Source organism: Emys orbicularis, chromosome 3, assembly GCF_028017835.1.
Source record: "Emys orbicularis isolate rEmyOrb1 chromosome 3, rEmyOrb1.hap1, whole genome shotgun sequence".
Classification (NCBI taxonomy): Eukaryota; Metazoa; Chordata; order Testudines; family Emydidae; genus Emys; species Emys orbicularis.
Genome location: NC_088685.1, coordinates 198,627,547 through 198,648,345, shown reverse-complemented (window position 1 = coordinate 198,648,345; position 20,799 = coordinate 198,627,547). Strand labels below are relative to the sequence as shown.

General features: G+C 42.8%; 1 protein-coding gene across 1 annotated transcript; it reads left to right on the top strand.

Moving 5' to 3' along the window:
* Window positions 1-344: 344 nt before the first annotated feature.
* ETAA1 (ETAA1 activator of ATR kinase) lies at window positions 345-16,882 on the top strand. The gene is made up of 6 exons (XM_065401997.1): window positions 345-534; window positions 3,162-3,299; window positions 3,618-3,694; window positions 11,155-11,273; window positions 11,626-13,814; window positions 16,271-16,882. Exons 1-6 carry the CDS (start codon window positions 345-347, stop codon window positions 16,384-16,386), a joined length of 2,829 nt encoding a protein of 942 aa, XP_065258069.1. The 3' UTR covers window positions 16,387-16,882.
* Window positions 16,883-20,799: the final 3,917 nt, after the last annotated feature.

Sequence of the window (20,799 nt, the reverse complement as noted above, 5' to 3'; positions counted from 1 at the left end):
AGTCTAGTGGGGGGCAGTGGGAGGGGTATGTAGTGAGGGGCGGGTCTGTAGTGGGGGGCAGTAGGAGGGGTCTGTAGTGAGGGGCGGGTCTGTAGTGGGGGGCAGTAGGAGGCGTCTGTATTGTGCAGAGGCAACCACCTCCATTGAGCTCTGCTTCTCTTGCTGTTATAGTTCCCTACTGCGTCCGCACGTCTCTGTCTTCGAGACCAATCACGATCCCAGCCGAGCTGATTTCGACCAATCCGGGCAGGGGCGAGCTCGAGGCGCTAGGGAAGATGGCGGCGGCGTCGGCGGCATGAGCGGCCGGTTGGGGGCCGCCATGCTGAGCCGCCGGGCCGCGCGCCATGGCTAGCAGACGGCGGAAAGGTGGTGACAAGCTCCGCCTCAGGTCCCCGGTCCCGGAGACGCGGAGCGGCGGCAGGAGGTGCAGCAGGCGGAGGGCGGCGGCTGCCGGGGAAAGCGGCGCTGGGGGCCCGGAAGATGGAGGGGCGGCGGCGGCCGCTGCCGATCCCAGTAGCAAGAGCAAGGCGGAGGGTGAGGCCCAAGGAGCCAGGCCGGGCCGCCCCGCATGGGGGTGACTGCTTCCCGCCCCGGGGTGTGGGGATACGGCACAGCACTCTGCAGAGATGGGCTCCCCCACTTTGAGATACCCCAGAACCCTGTGGGAGCGGATCCCCACGGCAGCCCAGGAGGGGCGCCCCAACCGTATTCCCACAAGCGATAACCACTCCCCAAAGCCTCCAGGGGCACACAGAGGGACCCCCGCACCCTTCCATCCCGTTCTCTCCTCCCTACCCCACACACATTTTAACTGTTGTCAGCTGTGCAAAGGCTTGCCCTACCGAGAGCAGGCCCCTAATGTGCTAGGTGCTGTACGTTTGATGCTAGTCAGTAACTGCTAAGCTTAGTGTTTTTCACGCTGCAACGGGCTGGGGTGTGTGTATAAGGCATCAAACAGGTTGGCTGGCCCGAGAAGAGGGGGTGTCTCTTCTTTTATTTCAAATTACATCAGTTTGGTTCCCCTTATAAGACTACGTTTGCTCTGATGTGCTGAAAGAGCTTATTGACTGATGGGGAAACTGGCCCAGTTAGCCTTGTGCTTCAGTGAATTGCAGCTGTCTGGGAAATAACAAGGATTTGTTGTAAACAAAAAAGTTAAAAACTGGTGTTGGTGTTTGCACCATTTTTGTTTGCGGATTGGATTGTCTTATACATTTACAGGCTAGACCTAAACTTGTAAATTGCAGTGCTGCCTAAACTGGATCACTGAAGTTCAGTCACACAACACACATACCCTTTTCCAAAGGTTTCATCTGTCTTCTGAATCTTTCTCTCAACTGCGGGAAAGAATGGACTCTATCATAATTCATATATGAATACTTAAGCAGCATCTCCCTGTTGTCTTGGAGCAGATCACGCCATCAACTTTTAAGCAGAACATTCCCATCTGTACAAACAGGGAATCCAGTATAAAAAAACCTCATGGTGTGATCTGACTGCTGGTGACTTATTTTCATCAGTGCATTGTGTCATGCAGCTGTAGAATTTTCTGCTGAAGTTCCATTTATTTTTTCTCTCTTTTCTAAGTCAAGGTGCTTTCCACTTTTCAATTTCAATGTTGTTTAATGATACTAAGCGAGAAAACATTTAAATAACTTTGGTCATGGTCCTGTAACTTATTCTATGCTCACACAGAACCCCATTACCTTCAGTAGAACTTCATACAATTGCAGAACTCATATGGAATAATTTGTAGGATTGGGGCCTAATATTTTTTAAGTGGAGGCCTGTTTGTGCCTCCACACCTCTCCCAATCCCACTTCTTGCGCACATTCAGTTCCTTCCAGTTTTGTCAACACTGACCCAGATCAACCAGAAAGGAATGTTTCCTGCAGGGAAACACAATCCTTTCTCTGTGCTAATACCTCTGGATTTGAAACTTGAATGAATGGAGGTTTAGGTTGGATATTAGGAAAAACTTTTTCACTAGGAGGGTGGTGAAGCACTGGAATGGGTTACCTAGGGAGGTGGTGGAATCTCCTTCCTTAGAGGTTTTTAAGGTCAGGCTTGACAAAGCCCTGGCTGGGATGATTTAGTTGGGGTTTGGCCTGCTTTGAGCAGGGGGTTGGACTAGATGACCTCCTGAGGTCCCTTCCAACCCTGATATTGTATGATTCTATGATTAAGGATTTCTTCGTTTTTAAAAGGTGACAAATGTTTGAATTCTAGCTATAAAACATCTTTTCCAAAATCAAATATATTTATTTAAATTTAGTTGCACTGTCTTTTAAAATTCCTTTATCTGTAGGCTGCATCCACACTGCCAAGTTCATTTTAAAAAGGCAGGTGCAACAATTTGCATTTCATGTACTCTGTTCCGTTTATTTCACTGGAGTCATAGCTAATCATGGCAAACTGTCTTTACACACTTATGACCTGTTTTTATCCATTGTATGTGAAAATGCATAGTGATTGGGGATTATAAGAGTTGCCCTATCAGACAAGACAAAGGGCACTCTAGAATTACTGTAGAGTCAGATCTTGGGGTTTGGTTGAACTGTATACAGTGTCAGGGGGCAGTGGGGTGGAAAACATTTCCAGCCAGTCTCCAGGGATAAGTTAGAACTTACACTGACTGCTGATGGATTTGAGGGGGTGAAATTGTAGCCAGAGATCACTACAGTGTAAGGTCACAAAACTCCTATCCCGGTGGAGGGAAAGAAAAAGAGGGAGGAGCGTCTGTTCTACCAAAAATCTCCTATGAAGTTGGTTAAGATGACTTTTATGATCAGATTCCACTGGTGGTGCAATGCACTATATTGACCTATTGTTTGATAGTTTTCATTCTTACTGCTAGGTGCTGAATATCTTGCTTTCTTTGTCCTGCAGTGCATTTTGAAAATGGATTTACTGTTCTATCTGCAGTAATGCAGCTGACAAGTCATATTCTGAACTTAATATGTAATCATGAAAAATTTAGTTAGTTTAAATTGAAAAATTGTTAAGGAGTGATTGTATATAATTTCTTTCATTTTGCAGGTTATAAAATGTGTGCACTTGGTTCATGGGGTCTGTTTTGGGTATTTTGAGTTAAATTCAATCATAATTTTTTTACTAGTGCTAATTTCTTATATGGGAAATCTTACTTTATGTTCACACAGAATCATGTTTATATAAGACTCCAAAGAGATCATTAAGTAGCAGATCAAGGTTACCTACCTTCAGTTCTCCAGCCAATGATACTGATATACAGCAAGAAATATTTTGGGATCCTCATTCGCCAATTACACACAAACTAGGTAACTATAACCCAAAAGTTGTTATTTCTAGTGTGCTTTTTAGAAAGTAAATGGCCGTTTGAAATGTACAGTTGGAGTATACTGTAGATGTCTAAACCTTTTTTTTTTTTCCACTACAGAAACACTCTTCATCAGTAAAATCCATTTTTAATGCCATTTCTTAGTATGACTGGCTGGCTTTTTATTGACATTATAGTAAATACTGTGATATAGAATTTAATACAGTTTTGAATTTAGCAGTTGTATGTGAAATGTTTCTGCTTGGGAAACTTGGGTTTGTCATGTTTGACAGTTTATACAAAGGTTTTTCTTTTATAGGTAATGAAAGAAAGAAACAGGCTACCAGTAGATGTACAGTTGACATTTCAGATATTGTTAATCGTATTGCTCCACAGGTAATTATAATTTCCTATAGCAACACTTTGTACTTTATGCAAAAATCAAAGGTTAAAAACGGTGCTGTAGTTGCCTATGTCTACAAACCAGGGGAAAAGGCAGTTGGTTGGTCTCCATAATCTCTTTCGCATGGTAAAAGACTGAGATTCTTAGTTTTTCTAATATTTGCATTAGCATATTTATCATGTTGAATTTAAAATCACAAGCATAACATTTGACTATTTTGATTCTTTTTGTCAGTTCTTTGACTTCATACATTGATTTTTGGGTTTAAAAAATTACGCATTTGACATTCAGTGCAGAAACTTGAACAGGCACCAGCCCCAATTTTTAGAATATTTTTAGGACTTTAACACCACCCTCGATGAGCGAGACCTCTCGGGGACCGAGCAGTGCCTGGCCGCCGCGGACGTCCTCCGGGAGATTGCCGACCATCACTCCCTGGTGGATGTCTGGCGCGACCACCACCCGGATGACGTCTCGACATTCACCTTTGTCCTGGTGGAGGCCCATCGGTCGCGCCACTCCCGGTTGGACCGCATTTACTTATCACGCTGTCACCTTTCAGAGGCCCACTCCTCCAGCATCCGGCCGCCCCCGTTCTCGGATCACCATCTGGTGACCGTGACGGCCTCTCTCTGCGCAGAGAGACTGGGGCCGGCCTATTGGCACTTTAACAACAGCTTGTTGGAGGATGTGGACTTCGTGGCATCCTTCAGGGAGTTCTGGCTGGCCTGGCGAGGGCAGAGGCGCGCCTTTCCCTTGGCGCAGCAGTGGTGGGACATGGGGAAGGTGCGCACCTGGCTCTTCTGCCGTGACTACACCCGGGGCACCAGCCAACGGAGGCATGTGGAGATTGAGCAGTTGGAACGGGAGGTCTCAGAGCTGGAGAGGCATCTGGCCACCAGCCCCAAGGATCCATCCCTCTGCGGAGTATGCTGGGAGAAGCGGGAGGAGCTCTGGGCCCGGGTGCCTTTGTCTGATCCCACATCCGCCTCCTTTGAGAGATGGATCACGGCTCCCGCTTCTTCTACACTCTGGAGAAAATGAGGGGGGCCAGAAGCACGTCACCTGCCTTCTGGCAGAGGACGGCACCCCCCTCACAGATCTGGTGGAGATGTGCAGGAGGGCCAGGGCCTTCTACGCAGACCTTTTCTCCCCAGATCTGACCGATCCTGACGCTTGCAGAGTGCTCTGGGACGGACTCCTGACGGTCAGCACGGGTGACCGAGACCGGCTGGAGCTGCCTCTCACTCTGGCTGAGTTCTTGGAAGCCCTCTGCGTACCAATAATTCCCTGGGCATGGACGGGCTGACCGTGGAGCTCTACTGCGTGTTCTGGGACGTCCTCGGCTCAGACCTTGTCGCCGTCTGGGCCAAGTCCTTGGAGAGCGGGGTACTCCCCCTGTCCTGCAAGCGAACCATGCTCGCCTTGCTTCTGAAGAAGGGGGACCCCCGCGAACTTCACGGAGTGTCTGGTTAGGCTCAACTGGACCCTGACCAAGCCAGTCAGCTTCAGGTGGGGAGTACGGCAGGGGTGCCCCCTCTCAGGCCAGCTGTACGCTCTGGTGATCAAGCCCTTCCTCTGTCTCCTCCGCTGGATGCTGATGGGGTTGGTGCTGCGAGAGCTAGAGCTGCGGCTGGTCCTGTCAGTGTACGCCGACGACGTGCTCCTCATGGTTCAGGACCCAGGTGACTTGGTGCAGGTGGAGGCTTGCCAGGCCATCTACTTGGCAGCCTCCTCCGCCCGGGTCAACTGGGTCAAGAGCTCTGGCCTGGTGGTCGGGGACGGGTGGCAAGTGAGCTCCCTCCCGCTCGCGCTTCAGGCCATCCGGTGGAGCACGGGTCCGCTGCTCTGTCTCGGCGTTTACCTTTCTGCCATGCATCTGTCTCCGCCAGAGAACTGGCAAGATTTAGAGGGCAGGTGGTAGAGCGGTTCCGGAGCTGGACAGGACTACTCCGGTGCCTCTCCCTCCGAGGGAGGGCACTGGTGCTCAATCAGCTAGTTCTGTCCATGCTCTGGCACTGGCTCAACACTTTAGTCCTGGCCCTGGGCTTCCTGGCCAACCTCTGAACGTCAATTCTGGAGTTCTTCTGGCCAGGACTGGGTCTCTGCAGGGGCCCTCCACCTGCCCGTGGAGGAGGGAGGACAGGGCCTGAAGTGCCTGCGCACTCAGGTCCACGTCATCTGCCTCCAGGCCCTGCAGAGGCTCCTTTATGGTGCAGGTAGTCCTGCATGGAGCGTACTGGCACACGCCTTTCTGCACAGCTTCCAAGGGCTCCGATACAACTGTCAGCTCCTTTATCTCCATCCGAGAGGTCTTCCGTGAGACCTCTCTGGGCTGCTGGTCTTCTACCAGGACCTCCTCTGGACCTGGAAACTGCTCTCGGTGACCAGGTCCGTGGTGGCCACCCAGGGGCGGATCTCCTCCCGGAGCCCTGCTATGCAACCGCCAGCTCCGTGTGCAGGTGACGGAGTCTCCTTCGGTGCGCCAGAGATTAGTCCTGATGGAAGTCACCACAGTCGGAGACCTCCTGGACTACGACCGGGGAGACTGGCTGGATCCCCTGACGCTCGCTCAGCGCATGGGGCTCTCCAGGCCGCATACTTCAGGAGGTGAGGGCCGCTTTACCACCCACTGCTCGGGTTTTCCTCAACCAAGTCCTGCGAGAAGGCATGCCCCGCCCACCCTACAGCCCAGGCCCTCCGGACCTTTTCATCAGACCCCTGCCCCGTGGACCTTCCCGGACATCCCGCACCTTTACCGTGGCCAGCTGCACAAGTTGCAGCCGGTTCAGTTCCGGACCGCGCCGAGAAAACATCTGTACACGCTCATGCTCCACACCCTTCACGTCCTCACCCTCACGTCCCGCCCCGCCACAAAGTGGTGGGACCGCCTGCCATCTCTGGAGGGTGAGGAGTCCCGGTGGGCCAGCCTATATTCCACCCTGGTCCTGAGGCCCACCAGGGACATCAGCTGGCCGCTCCTTCACGGAGCCGTGAGCACAGGCGTGTACTTGGCACGGTTCACTCCCCTCCCACACACCTGTCCCTTTTGCGGCATGAGGGAGACCCTGGTGCATGTATATCTGGAGTGCTCCAGGTTGCAGCCCCTATTCTGGCTCCTCTTGGATATATTACTACATTTTTGGTTGCACTTTTCCCCTCACCTGTTCATCTACGCACCCCCTATCCGTGGCCCCACAAAGTCGCGGGACCTCCTTGTCAACCTCCTCCTCGCCCTGGCCAAAATGGCCATCTACAAAACCAGGGAGAGGAGGTTGGCCAACGGGGTTTCCTGCGACTGTGGGGCCTATTTCCACTCTTCAGTCCGTTCACGCATCCGGGCAGAGTTTCTCTGGGCGGCGTCCGCTGGCTCCCTTGACACCTTCAAGGAGCAGTGGGTGCTGTCCGGGGTTCTCTGCTCGGTGTCCCTGTCAGGTTCCCTTCGTTTAGCCCTGTGACCTCACTCACATTCCTGTTATCTCCTTAGTTGTCCCCGCAATTATTTGGAATCCCGGACCTGTGGATCCTCCCCTTAGGCTTTGGGGAGGTCCTTTAGCAGTGGGCGGGCTTCTGCCTGCCCACTTCCTGGATTCCCAACAGGACCAGCCCCAATTTTTAGAAGATGTTAGCTTCAAAAGGGGTGATAGTGATCCATTTCTTGTAGAAAATGCAGTGGCATGTTCCATTTCAATCACTTTTAATTTCAAATGTATAATTTTAGGCATATCATATTTACTAGGTGGTTCCTCTCTTCATTTACCATGCTAACACAATGCAGGTAACCATAGCTTTCAGTTTTTTGTACCCTCCTTTTTGTTAAATCATAGTGTTCTCTGCTTATGGTTACTTCTAGCTTTCCAAACACACATCCATGCTGTACCTGTAAAATAACCTACCGTATATACTCGTTCATAAGCCGAATTTTTTTAGTAAAAAAGGGAAGCACCAGAGACAGGGGTCAGCTTATGAACGGGAATAGAGAGGGAGAGGTGGGACACAGCCCCTCCCCCCAACAGGGGGAGCAAGGAGAGGCAGCACAGTCAAAAGGGAAGAGGCGGGGTCAGAGTCTCTCCATTTCTGGCCACCCTGCTCTCCCCCCAGCCTCCAAAGCAGCTGCAGCTCCGGGGCTGGCAGGCTGCAGCCGTGCCGCTCGGCCCCACCCCCCAGAGCAGACTGTGGCTGCGCCGCCCGGGCGCTGGAGCACGCTGCGGCCATGCTGCCCGGCCCAGCCCGCTGGAACATGCTGCAGCCGCGCCACTCGGTCTGGCCCGCCGGAGCAGGCTGTGGCCGCGCTGCCCAGCCTGCCCGAGCAGCTCCAGCCTGGTCAGAGACATCCTCCCCTGGCCCTCCCCAGATAAGGTGGGAAGGGATGGGATGGGGAGACTGGGGGCCCCGGACTAGGGGTGGGGTCATGTGAGGAGTGGTCACAGGGCTTACTCCCCTGACTCCCAGCTTCTCCCCCCCCCCCCCCCCAAAAAAATTTCCCCACCAGTTGCTGTCCCGGTCCGTCAGGGTAAGCAGCTGGTGCTCCGGGACACTTTGTTTACTTAGGTTTACCTCCGTGCCTGCGGACGCTCGAGGTAAACAAATCATCTCGGACCACCAGCGGCTTATCCTGATGGCCTGGGAGCCAAAGTTTGCTGACCCCTGAATTATAAGCTTGGTTTATGAACGGGTTATAAAAATTTTCCATTTTTACTTATCCATTTTGGGGGGGTCGGCTTATAAATGAACCGGCTTATGATCGAGTATGTACGGTAGTTCTCCAAATGATTTAATGTGTTCCTGGCTTTAGAGACTGATCCTGCTCCCAGATTGAGTTCTGAAATCAGTTGGAAGAGTTACTTTTGCCTTCCTTTTATAACTTCAGTTTCCTCCCTATTTCTCTTGTGTAACTTGCTTTTATTCCTTCCCTCCTTTTACAAAGTTCTTAGTTTGTTTCCTTACCTTGCCTCCCTCTGCCACCTCTCCATTTTTATTTTTCTCTCTTTCTGCCGCTTGCTTATTTTCTTAGGTGTCCATAAGGTTCTCCTTTAGACTACTTTGCCTGTTGAAGCCAATTATGGTGCTCAGAGGCCTGCCTATGGGAAAATTTTTCAGACTCTCCATGCAGCTCAGTTCATTAAAATAATATTTCTGCAATTAAAATTAAAAAGTTGGATCAGCAAGAAAATCATACAACTTGCAGTTCTCTGCTGGCCACAGACTCTCATAAAAGGTACCATCAAGTCTGAATTTCCTGTGAATGCAAAGTTACAAGAAGTACAGTACAGTAAAAGATAAATATTATTATTCATATCTTAAACAAGTCTGAAATTAGAATTTTGAGTATCTCATAATTGGTGGTTGTAAGATAGCCAGCACATTGCACTCTCGGGGTTAAATCCTCAGCTGGTGTAAATTCACATAGCTTTATTAAGACAGTTTATACCTGTTGAGGATGTGGCCCCTTACATTTAATCTTGTAAATTGGCTAGAAGGAGTAGCTCACATAATAGAGAAAAGACAGTTAGTGGCAAGCAGGAGCTTGCAGAGTTTGAGATTTAAAAAATATCAAAATTGACTTCAATTTAAATGTGTATGTCAGATTTGTTTTAATTTTTGCCATTTCCCTTTGAACATTTTTATGAATTGTATCCTTTTGTGTATTGCCAACATCTTTCTAAAGGTACATAATGTTGCATTATTTGTGTAAATCAGATTAAATGAAAGGATGGTCCAAGCTCTAATATATGTATACACATTCTCCCTCATTTCCTGTTTTTGAATACCTTTTGGCTTTGATTTCTTATTTACATTACTAACAACTTATCTATGAATATTGCTTTTTAGAATTCTGCTAAATATAAATGGGCTTTCAAGAATACTTCATTTTTTATACTTTGTTTATATCTAATGTACAGAATTTAGTACAGTTTACTGATGTAAACTGACTATAAATAGTAACAAGTTGAGCGACTGTTAATCTTGTCAACTTTTTATATTGCTGTTTCAACTGGAAATCCAAAATTTAAAATACTTTATTCATTTTTTGTTGCCATTCCAGTCTTATTCCTTTTCATTTTTTGTTGAAAGAAACAATCTAACCATGGAAAGAAGACAATTAATCTTATTTGCCCTTAAAATATGAATTATCTGGAAATAAAGACTAGCAAAGTGCAGGAACCATACAAGATTAAGATGAGGAAAGACGGCGCAATAGCATTGATATAATTAAATTGCTTGATTATTCTAGTAGATGAAGTTAGTAATGTCTGTGTTTTTAATCCTAGTCAGTTTTCATGGTTGATGCCTGTGCACCTGTGTAATTGTCATCCAGAGCCTGGAATTTGACAAAGTAAACAAGATGATATTCTAACAGCAGGGCCGTCTTTTATTGAAGCACAAGACCCATAAGAAAATCTGTCTTTTTCCTGACACGATGTAATCTTCAGCAGGCAAAAACGTGCCTTCTTATTTGACACCATTTAAAATGGTTTCTATATTTCAAAGCTATAATATATTTGAAAAAAAATCTTCGTCTGGGGTTTGAAAGTCATTATTAAAGAAACAATTAACTGTGCCTCCCCTTTTGTGGTGTAAGTTACTGCTCTCTCTTGCACCATTTATGGCCCTGTCTTGGACTACAGCTTCTTATTCACACTTTTTGACAGTGTGTGGATTACCTTTTGCTGGTACCATCACTTTTTCCCTAAAGTAAAAGCTCTTTTCCATTACTGGTCGATAAAACTCAAGTCACTTCCTCTGGCTTATGTACAGTAATTATGCATCTTCATTCTTTGTTGTTGTTGTTTATAAGTATCCATGAATCACATTCACAGATATGTATACCTAAGAACTTTGAGAGGGTTCAGATGCAGATCTGAACTTTAGAGCTCTGGACCAATCTTTAAGTTCTAAATTTTATTTATTTCTACTTATTTATCTGAAATATCTTGGTATGGTGGTTGTGGTGTAATGGAAGAATTCAAAACTTGCTCCTGTTCAAGAGACATCCTCACTATGATTTTCTGAATTTCTGTAATTTGTCAGCACTGTTTTAATAGGTAAACAAAGAGAGCACATCTTAGGTAGCTGTATTAGTAGACTAAAATAAAGTTTGCTAAGTGAACATTACAATAAAATATTCTGCAATCTTTCGCTTTGGTACTTTGCCTATTAATATAATAATATCCTAAACCAGGTCCACACACAAAGTTGCACTACTTTAATTAAAGTTGTGGTTTTTAAACTGGTGTAGTTAAATTCGTTCAACTTTGTGCGTGAAATCTTACATTGGCTTAAACCTGGTTTATATTGATTTAGCTTGTGCCTTTAATTTATAGCCAGGTTTGTACCAGTTTAATCTGTTTTAAAACTGATTTAAGTTAAACCAGTGCAATTTGTGGGTGTAGGGAAATCTTTAATTTAAATCAAATTGCTAAGTAGTGCCAATTTAATCTTAATTGTTCAGGATGAAAAACCAGGCTGTTCTGAGGGATCTCTTCTAGGGATGTGGATTGGTGAGGATGCTATTCCCTGTACACCTGGAGTAGTAAAAGTGCGAACTAGGACAAAATTAAATGGTACACGGTAAGTTCTAATTCACTTTAGCTTATACATCAAAGAAGTTATGCTTTCATGTCAAGGAAGCAGCATTTCATTGAATCCATGAATTTATGGGATTCATGAATACAGTCTGTACATTAGCAGAGTCATTACATGGTAATACTTTTATCCTTTACTTCGTAATCTTTTAAAATGGGATGAACATTGGTCGCAGTAAAGGGATATACCTTGACAGTTACATTAATTATATATGCTTGTTTAGAGATTTTTAATCATATCCTATGTAGATACATTTGTTAAACTAGAGAGTAAACTGGTTTCACTTTGCAAAGTATTCTTCGGTATTTTTGACTTTTTTTTCTGTTTTTCCATTTAGAGATCATAAAATAAAAAATACTGAAGAGGAACTGATGAAGTTGGCTAAACAATTTGATAGAAACCAGGTAGAGCTAGATATAGTCCAGGAGCAAGATGATCAATGCAATGGTTTTATTCAGACTACTTCAGAGGCAGAGACTTTAAATAATTATAAAGATGTTGCACAGATGAAAAATCTGCAGTCATTCCTTGATGAAGATTCTGAAACACCTACTGTTCTGTCCTGTAAGCCAGTTAAAGAGAGCACTGGCATCCCTGCTATAGAATGTCTAACTAGCAGCCAGAAGTCTTTAGACCTTGAGGCCGAAGTGGCCCTTAATGCCCTTTTTGATTGCTCTACCCAGAAATGTAGTGGACAGTTGAGTCAAGGCCTATCAGCTATTTCCCTAAACAATAGTTTCCATGAAAGCCCCAAAAGCCCCTTGGTGGAGGAGAAGCCCACTTTTAAGGAAAGTACGGTAACCAAGCAGCACATTGCTAAAGAGATATGCCAGAAGCAAGGTTCAACATGTGCATCAGAAAGTGTGAACCAGATTGCTGCTCCAGAAACTAAGAATATTCCTTTGCTGCCAAAACAAAGTTTAACATCCTCTAAGATAGAATCATTGATCTCCAGTAAGCCTGCTGAAGTAGCTCATGATGACTTTGATGATTGGGATATTGATTTATTGGCAGACGATTCCTTTGTAATGCAGATTAGTACTCCTGAAAAAGCTTTATCAGCTCCTAAAAAGCCAAGCACATATGCTTTCAATGGCATTAGTAAAACTAAGGAAAGAACAAATACTTCTAATTCTGTAATTGGTGTAAGTTTTTCATCCAAATCCAACAGTATTCAATATGCATCTCTGAAACAAAATAGTAAAACAATACAAGATGCTGCAAAATCTCTTTCTTTCCAGAAACCAAATAACAAGATGGAAAATTCAAAGATACAGACTGGTTTTTTACATATGGAGCATGATGTTAAAACTTGTACGATAAATTCCACTTGGAAAAGTGCCCAAAACAAAGTTTCTGACTATACTTCTCTTATTTCAGTGCAATCTGACCTTAAGAATGGAATGGAACGCATTCACCCTAAATGTGGTCCCACCAGTTTTCCAGTAAAAGGATCCTCTTCCATCTTGATACACTCTAATCCTCATAGAACACAGACTGGAAAACATGGAAATAACAAACACAATATTTTCCCTCAGTCATCCATTTCTGCTAACGCTAAGCCTAATGATCTGGTGAAGGTGGTGACCTGTACTGGTGTGGCTAACCTAAAACAAGCTGAAATGCCTAAGAAATGTTCTGTGTCATTTGATGATTGGAATGATCCTAAGTTTCCTGATGAAGTTTTAGATATGTTTTGTGAACCTGATAGTCTTTGGGACACAAACTGCGAAGATGATGATTTGTTGTATCAGGTGTGTGATGATGTAGAAAAACAAACTCAGAACCAAGACATTAAACATGGAAACAAAAGAGCAATAATTCTAAAAGGAGCCAGTATTACTTCCAAATCTGATGCCGATAACAGTTTCACAGCATCTAAAAAAGGACTGCCTAATCACCCATTGGCACAAAAAATCAGTGCCAACCAGGACACCAGCTCGATGGGCACTCCTTGTACAAACTCCTCAAAGGTTGCAGACAGATTAACTACATTTGGAAATGTAGTGAACTGTACAAATTCTGCAAATCCTATAGCTGTAATGGCAAATGTTCCTACACAACACAGGTATACCCATTCCCAAAACTATAATAAAGCTGCTTCTGCAAATACTACAAACAGTGTTCCAGGAAAATGGTATCGGTCTAATTCTGTGCCTGCAGGAAGCCTCAGGTCTGAAATTGATCCAGTTAACATAACAAATAGGTGTACTAATGCTTTTAATGGGGGATGCAACCAAGATCTTTCACACAACACAGGAAAGATACAAAATAACAGTTGTATGAACAAAATGTCAGTTGTGCCTTCAAAGTTTACATTTAAAAAGATTAACAATTCCCATGTTGCAGTTCATGTGGATCCTAAAAGTATAAGTATAGGAGGCACTTCTGGAATCAAAGTTACTCAGCAGGGTTTGGAAGAAAGCAAGAATCAACTGAATATCCCTTTGCATGGGAAGATTAAAATTAATCAAAAGCCACCTTTTAAGAGGCACCTTTCAGAATCTCTGGCAGAGTCTACAACAGGTATGTTTCTTTTTTAATACTAACTTGGGTGGGGTGGGGGAGGGGGGTAAGATGTTAAATCACATCAAAGCAAAATTTGTACGGTATTGAAATGTTGTTTATAAACTTAAGTATTTGGTCTTCTCAAACTAGGCATGATGAGACAATTTTAAAATAAACATTCTTACTTTATCTCTCTTTCAAAAATGAAAATCTGTTTTGGAAAACCTCCCTCAACTTACTATATTTGAAGGAATACGCCCCCACCCCCGACTTTTCACTCATTTGCCAAAATACTTGACCCTACCTGTAAGTCCAGTGTATCTTGATGACACTTCTGGACACACCATATTTCAGCATTGCCAGAATGTCTCATCATTTGTTGGTCACTGTTCTCTGATGCTTACGTTTGATTTTAAATGTGAAAAATGTCAAAATGCTACTTACTTCAACTAAGACTTTTAAAAGAGACTATTGATTTGGAATGGCTCAGATTTGGGTGCCAAAATTGGTTACTGTAAAGGGGCCTGATTTTCAGGGGATGAGTGTAAGTGTCTCAAGTTAGACACCTGGAAATTGGCACCCCAGTCACTAGTCACTTGGGAAAACCTTGGCCTGCATCAGTATCTGCTGTGTGCCCAAACTTGCCAGCCAAGTGGGGTATTCACCATGTAATCTAAACACTTACATTTTCCTTTCTGTTCCCAAGTCTATCAGTTGGTTTCTACTGGTTGCTGATGGGGGAATGGGCTAGCTATTTGGCTCTTGTATCATTGTCCCTCTCCCCAAGCCTATTTAAGCTTACCCAGCCTTTTCCAAAGCTTCTTGCTGCAAGCACTGATCAGTTACTAGGGAAACATGCTTGGGCATGGAACCAGCCAACAGTTCAGGATTTTAGTTCACTGCATGGCTTTGTGAAGTTTCTTTTCAATATTAAATCTTGGTGAAGCTGAACTACTGATGTTTTGTTTGTAGCTCACCTTTAAAACATACCGTGTCAGTGCCGAAGTTCAGAAATCACAGCTACAAAAATACCTAACACTCTCACATAGTAACATACACCATCTGCATTTGGAGGTATCTGTACTTTGCCAAACAACTGACTCATTCAAGTAGTGTTATGGATTATTTTGTTTTTTGTCAGATATTCCAGTCCTTTTCTTCTTTGTTTCATACCTGGGACAGCGGGTAAGTGGGACGTAGCAATCTTGGAAACTATTACAAAACAATCATAAAAAACCACCCCACCCAAAAACTATTAGAATATGTTCTATTCTATAGAAGAAAATTAATGGAAACCTCAGCTCCTTGATGTCATTGGTTGACAGCGCCTGTCTCCAAAACAGTGACCGGTGAATGTTTCAACTACATTAGCACTTAGCAACAAGGAAATCTTGTCTCCTTTTACCAAGGAATTGGTGTGAATTACTATATTTGCTTGCTGCAACACTTTCTGATTTACCTTTTTGGAGCGTTAACCTCAAGGAATAAATAGCTTTCCTTGATAGTAATGTTTGGATTTATTGACAGAATACATTGGTCATTAAATATCGGAAATTGGGCAAGAATATCTTGTACCCTGTGGCAGGACTTTCAGTTCTTTTTGGGTGGTAGTTCTGTATTTTAATCTAAATTTCCCGTCCTCATTGAAAGGATAACAATCCCTCTCATTGCTGAGACATTAACCACAGATATGTATAGAGTTTGGCAAGTAATCTCTCTCGAAACTTGTACTTATATTTTTACCCACATTTGTAGTTGCCTTAACTGACTTTATGCCCTTTGTCTTATTTCTCTAATGTGAAAGGCTGCATATTCCAAGCTATGTTAATAGGAAAATAGATGATGCTGTGCATCATCGGTGAAATCCTGGTCATACTGACTTTAGTGGGAGTTTTTCGTTTGATTTCAATGGGGCCAGGATTTTAGTGCATGCTAACTTACTGCTCTGTAGGAAAACACATAAAATGTTATGCTTAGCTATCATGTCCCCATCTCCTGTTTTTTGTTGGGTTTGACCTTATTTCTACCCCGCTGGTCCTATCAGTGTGACGCCTGTACTATACCTGACCCCTGTGTCTGTACAATCTGATACCAGTATCTCTACCTAACCCACTTGGATTTAGAGCCCCTTTCACTCCAATATCCTTAACTTTCTTACCCCATTGTAGTCTCTATATTGATTTCTGATGACATAAAGTTCACTTGAAGGGCAGCAATAAAATTTCCTTTAAGCAAATGTCTGCTTCCCAGTACATTGGGTAGTAAGTAGCCTTCAGCAGCAATACAAAGGTCATGTATCTTGCCACTTCGTGCTTTGAGGATGGACTATGTTTTATAGGCCATTTTTTAACTTGGGTTCCTCATTTGTCAGTACAGTGTGTTGCTACTGTTTATCTTCAGACACTGAAGACAGACAACTAAAAATACATACTGAACAAGTTTGAAGGCCCCTAATGCATATTTTATATTTGCAGCATTTGTGATCGAACAGAAAAACAGAAAATGTTCTCAAGAAGAAATTGAAAGGAAAAAACAAGAAGCTCTTGCTCGAAGAAAATCCAGAATGCAGGCATTTCTCAAAGATACTTGAATTTGGTCTGGATTTTTTGCCATTTAATTTGTTGGGTAGGAAAATGATTGTAATACAGAATGAACCATTTTTAAAATTCTGCCTGATGCCTCATCTTGCTCTTCTTTACTTGACTTCTGTATGAGAAACTGATGCTGGACTATATGTTAAATTCATTAAAATATAAAAATAATTTACAGTTGTAAACAACAGTTTCCTCCAAGTGTCTTAACAGCCAGTACAATGAAGTTCAATATCGTGTACACACTGGTACTCTCACATGTTGCAATTGTGTGGTTTAAAATTCATGTGAATAGTATTTAAAGTGTTCAAGAAAGGAATACAGCATAAAGTTCATTCGCATGTTTCTATTGTTTTTCTTTTTCTCTCACGTATCAGCAAGATTTTTGCTTTAAATCCATAAAGTGAGTAGGCTGAAACATTAGTGTGTGCATTTATTATATCTCTGTGGTTCTCAAACTGGTTTTGGTAAACTTGAAACTAACTCATGGAGATGAGAGCCTAAAAATTCAGCTTCCAAAAGATGAAGTTAGTGCTCACTGATTAGAACAAGTGCAGCCATCAAAAAATTAGTGGAAATACATACAATCTGGAGAGTCCATTGTCCATCTGCTTCTTTTAAGTGGACTAGTGTATATACGTAGTAAAGAAAGAACCTAACATAGCAGCTAGCTAATCTGTAAGATCAAGACATTCTACTGAAAAAACACACTTTTTTGTTTCTTCTATTAAGAGTTGGAGGTATTGTTTTCCTGGCTACCATTTTGAAGGGGTTCCTGGTTATGCCACCCATCTTCCAAAAACAAGTATTATGGGGTTAATTAAAATGCAGCTAATGCTACTTTACTGAACCATCATCAAACTGTGTAGGAAAAATAGAATCTACTGGGCCAGATCCTCAAATGGTGTAAATCAGAATAGCTACATTGACTGCAATGGAATTGCACAGATTTTTTTGAGTTAATGATCTGGCCTGTTGTCTCTTGTATGGGTATGGCTTCATTTGGTTAAATGTGATTTGAATTAAATACACAATGTGGAAGATTGTACTACAACTGCTTTAATCAGTTCAATGTTCAAATGCCTGAAACGTCACAACTATGTTTTCAGTTTGAAATAGATTTTGGTGTAACCCTTGGCCAGTAAAGCACTTAAACATGATGGATCCAATGCTATACTCTTCCTAATTTGACCTGATGAACTGGAGTTTTGAAGCTGTTTTAACAGTGATACATGGAAAATGAGTTCAAATTGTAAAATTACGTGTGGTTAAGCTGGTAGGCATGTCACAACAAAAAACTGCTTTCAGTTTAAAATGTTTTGATATCACTTATGACATTATGAAAAATTATTTGATTATCTGGTTTTGTAAATAAATAATTTGCTGAGTGTAGCCAAAGGGTCACAAAGTCTTCATCTCCTGTAGACTGTGCTTTTGGTTTGTAAAACTTACAAATGTAAATATTGTATATTTGTAAACCATTATTAAACTTGCAATTTTTACATCTAAGTATTCTATTTTACATCTAAGTGTTCTGTGATTGGGAAATTGTCAGGCTAAACGTAAATAATTGTAGTGAAAAATATTCCAAAGCATGAAAAAAAGGAAAGCTGGTCTTATGGTTAAAACATTGGACTGGGATTCAAGAAATCTGAGTTTAATACCTGATTTTTGTCATGAATTTCATCTGTCACTTTAGGCAAGTCACTTAATCTTTCGGTTATTCATGTTTTATGTCCAAAGGTTTGTGTATCAGTTACATACTTTTAATTAAAATATTCTTGAACATACTGTTTTTTAGTAATCCCTGTGAGACTGGGAGCCTTGCTGACACATTACTGTCATTTTGAATTGGTATGCTGTTTAAAAAGATTATCTTTGCTTTGCAATGGCTTGTGATCCAGACATTGCCCCATTCCTCCTATCCAACTGCTTATAAGAAGTTACCAGGAAGCAGAGAATTTGCAAACTCCACAGGAAAAAAAAGAGAGCAGTTGTAACCGTGCCTTTGTGGATCACAACTGAGAATACCAAATTCAGAACAAACTGCTGAGAAAGAGGGAAGCTATACCCTAAAACTGGAGGTTATTCTCCCATTAGATATACCAAACCAGCAACGAAAGTAAACTTCTGTTTCACCACACTGGCTAACAAGAAGTTATAAAAGCAGTTTCCTTAGATATTCCAGTCCTTGTATCACCACCAAAAACACTGGATGTAAAGATGAGTGGTTCTTTACAACCAGCCTCATCAAATAAAAGGTTCTGATCCCAAAGGACTTGCCATACACCCAGGTCAATATATAACTCAGATCTTATCCAAAAATCACACTGGTGCCAGTCCTTTAGTATCTAAAATCTAGAGGTTTATTCATTATAAGAAAGAAAGGTGAGAGTTAAAATTGGTTAAAGGAATCAAATACAAAATAACGCAACCTGATATAACACGAATTCTGATATAACGCAGTAAAGCAGCGCTCGGGGGGGTGGAGGGGGGAGCTGCGCGCTCCAGCGGATCAAAGCAAGTTCGATATAAGGCGGTTTCACCTATAACGCGGTAAGATTTTTTGGCTCCCGAGGACTGTGTTATATCGGGGTAGAGGTGTACAATAAATGCGAAATTCTTGGTTCAGACTTGTAGCAGTGATGGAATAAACTGCTAGCTTGATAAGTCTCTGGTTGCTTCCAAATCATTGGAAGGGCCTCAGTCCCTCAGTTAGAATGCTCCCATTAGTATAAGTACATAGTCCAGAGATTTGAGCAGGAAAGAGGCAAAATGGAGGTGTTTCCAGGGCCTTTTATAGCTTCTGCCATGTGGAGGGAAACCCATTGTTTCAAACAAAGCCCTCAGCACTGCTAGTGGGAAATTACAGGTAAAAGATGGCGTTTGGAATCTCATGAGCAAGTCACATGTCCAGGCATAATTTTGCTTAGTCACAGCAGGAAATCATTACCTATGCCCCAGACAGTACATTTGCAGGACAGTCCATTCAGTGTAGATGGGTGTCTCCCATGTAGGGTGACCAGACAGCAAATGTGAAAAATCGAGACGGAGGTGGGGGGTAATAAGAGCCTATATAAGAAAAAGACCCAAAAATCGGGACTGTCCCTATAAAATCAGGACATCTGGTCACCCTACTCCCATGGTCCATTGTCAGTTAAGTGTTTCTTGAGGAGCCACTTAATTTGAATAGTATCAGAGGGATAGCCGTGATAGTCTGGATCTGTAAAAAGCAACAGAGAGTCCAACGGAGATGCATGAGTCTGACGAAGTGGGTATTCACCCACGAAAGCTTATGCTCCAATACATCTGTTAGTCTTAAAGGTGCCACAGGACTCTCTGTTGCTTTTTAATTTGAATAGTCCCTCCAAGATGTGCAGGCTAAATACCTTGTGGGCATTACCCCAGGAACAAACATTTGAAATCCAGGTATAGTGCCAATACTCATAACTTCAAATACAAAAATGATACCTGTATACAAATAACAATCATATTCAGCAAATCATAACCTTTCCATAGACATCTTACATGCCACATTTTGTACAAGATTTGTTGCAAATATCTCAGTAGTTGCAATGATCTATATGGTCATATTTTAATCAGATAATGTCACAGCAGCATAAAAATACTATAATATAGGCCTAGATTGTTGTCTGTGGCAACTCAGCTGCAGGGTGTGTCATTGGGTGAAGGTAAAGCTATCATTGCACAATCTCAGAGCAACTGCACCAGACCAGACCCCAGTGTAAGGGTAGCCAGAGAATTGCTGTAACTTGTTCAAGCTACCTACAGCCTCCGGGGTTGATACATTAGTTGGGACACAGGGATGTGCTTCTGGCCATAGGATAGGAGTATTTCCTAGAAGCCACAGTGCAGTATTAAATCTAGCCTATTAACTTCTGAGCTGCACCACTCACTGATAAACTCTTGGTTGCATACCTCTGTGTGTCAGTTTCTATCCTGCAAGCTTTTATTTAATAATGTTTGCAACAGACAATTCTTGATTAGTAAAGTAGCTACATCATTTAAATTAATTAATACACATGTTCAGAAATTTGGTATTTCAATAGCTCATACTTCACTCTGCAGCCACAATTACCTCAGGGCAAAAAAGACCTATACAAAAAGTAACAATAATTTAAAATACATTTTAAATTAAATTATGACTGTCATGTTTCATTATAAATCAATTTATGACTTTGCTTAAGCCCTCATCTTCGTTTCATTCTGAGCATAGTAATTTTTGACATGAATAGAGTAGTCAGCTTAAGTTTAATGTAAATATGCAGATAGATGTATATAGCATTCTCATGCAGTGTATTTTTTTATTCCATAGAATAACTCATCTTGTTGAGTCTATTGTCTTCACTGCTGTACCCTTTGGATTTTATTTTGTCACTAAAGCAGCTTTT

Excerpts from the sequence above, each read along its gene's own strand:
- ETAA1 (XM_065401997.1), top strand. The coding sequence starts at position 345 with ATGGCTAGCAGACGGCGGAAAGGTGGTGACAAGCTCCGCCTCAGGTCC. Across the intron at positions 3,300-3,617 it reads GCCAATTACACACAAACTAG|GTAATGAAAGAAAGAAACAG; the intron begins GTAACTATAACC and ends TTTCTTTTATAG. Across the intron at positions 13,815-16,270 it reads TCTGGCAGAGTCTACAACAG|CATTTGTGATCGAACAGAAA; the intron begins GTATGTTTCTTT and ends TTATATTTGCAG.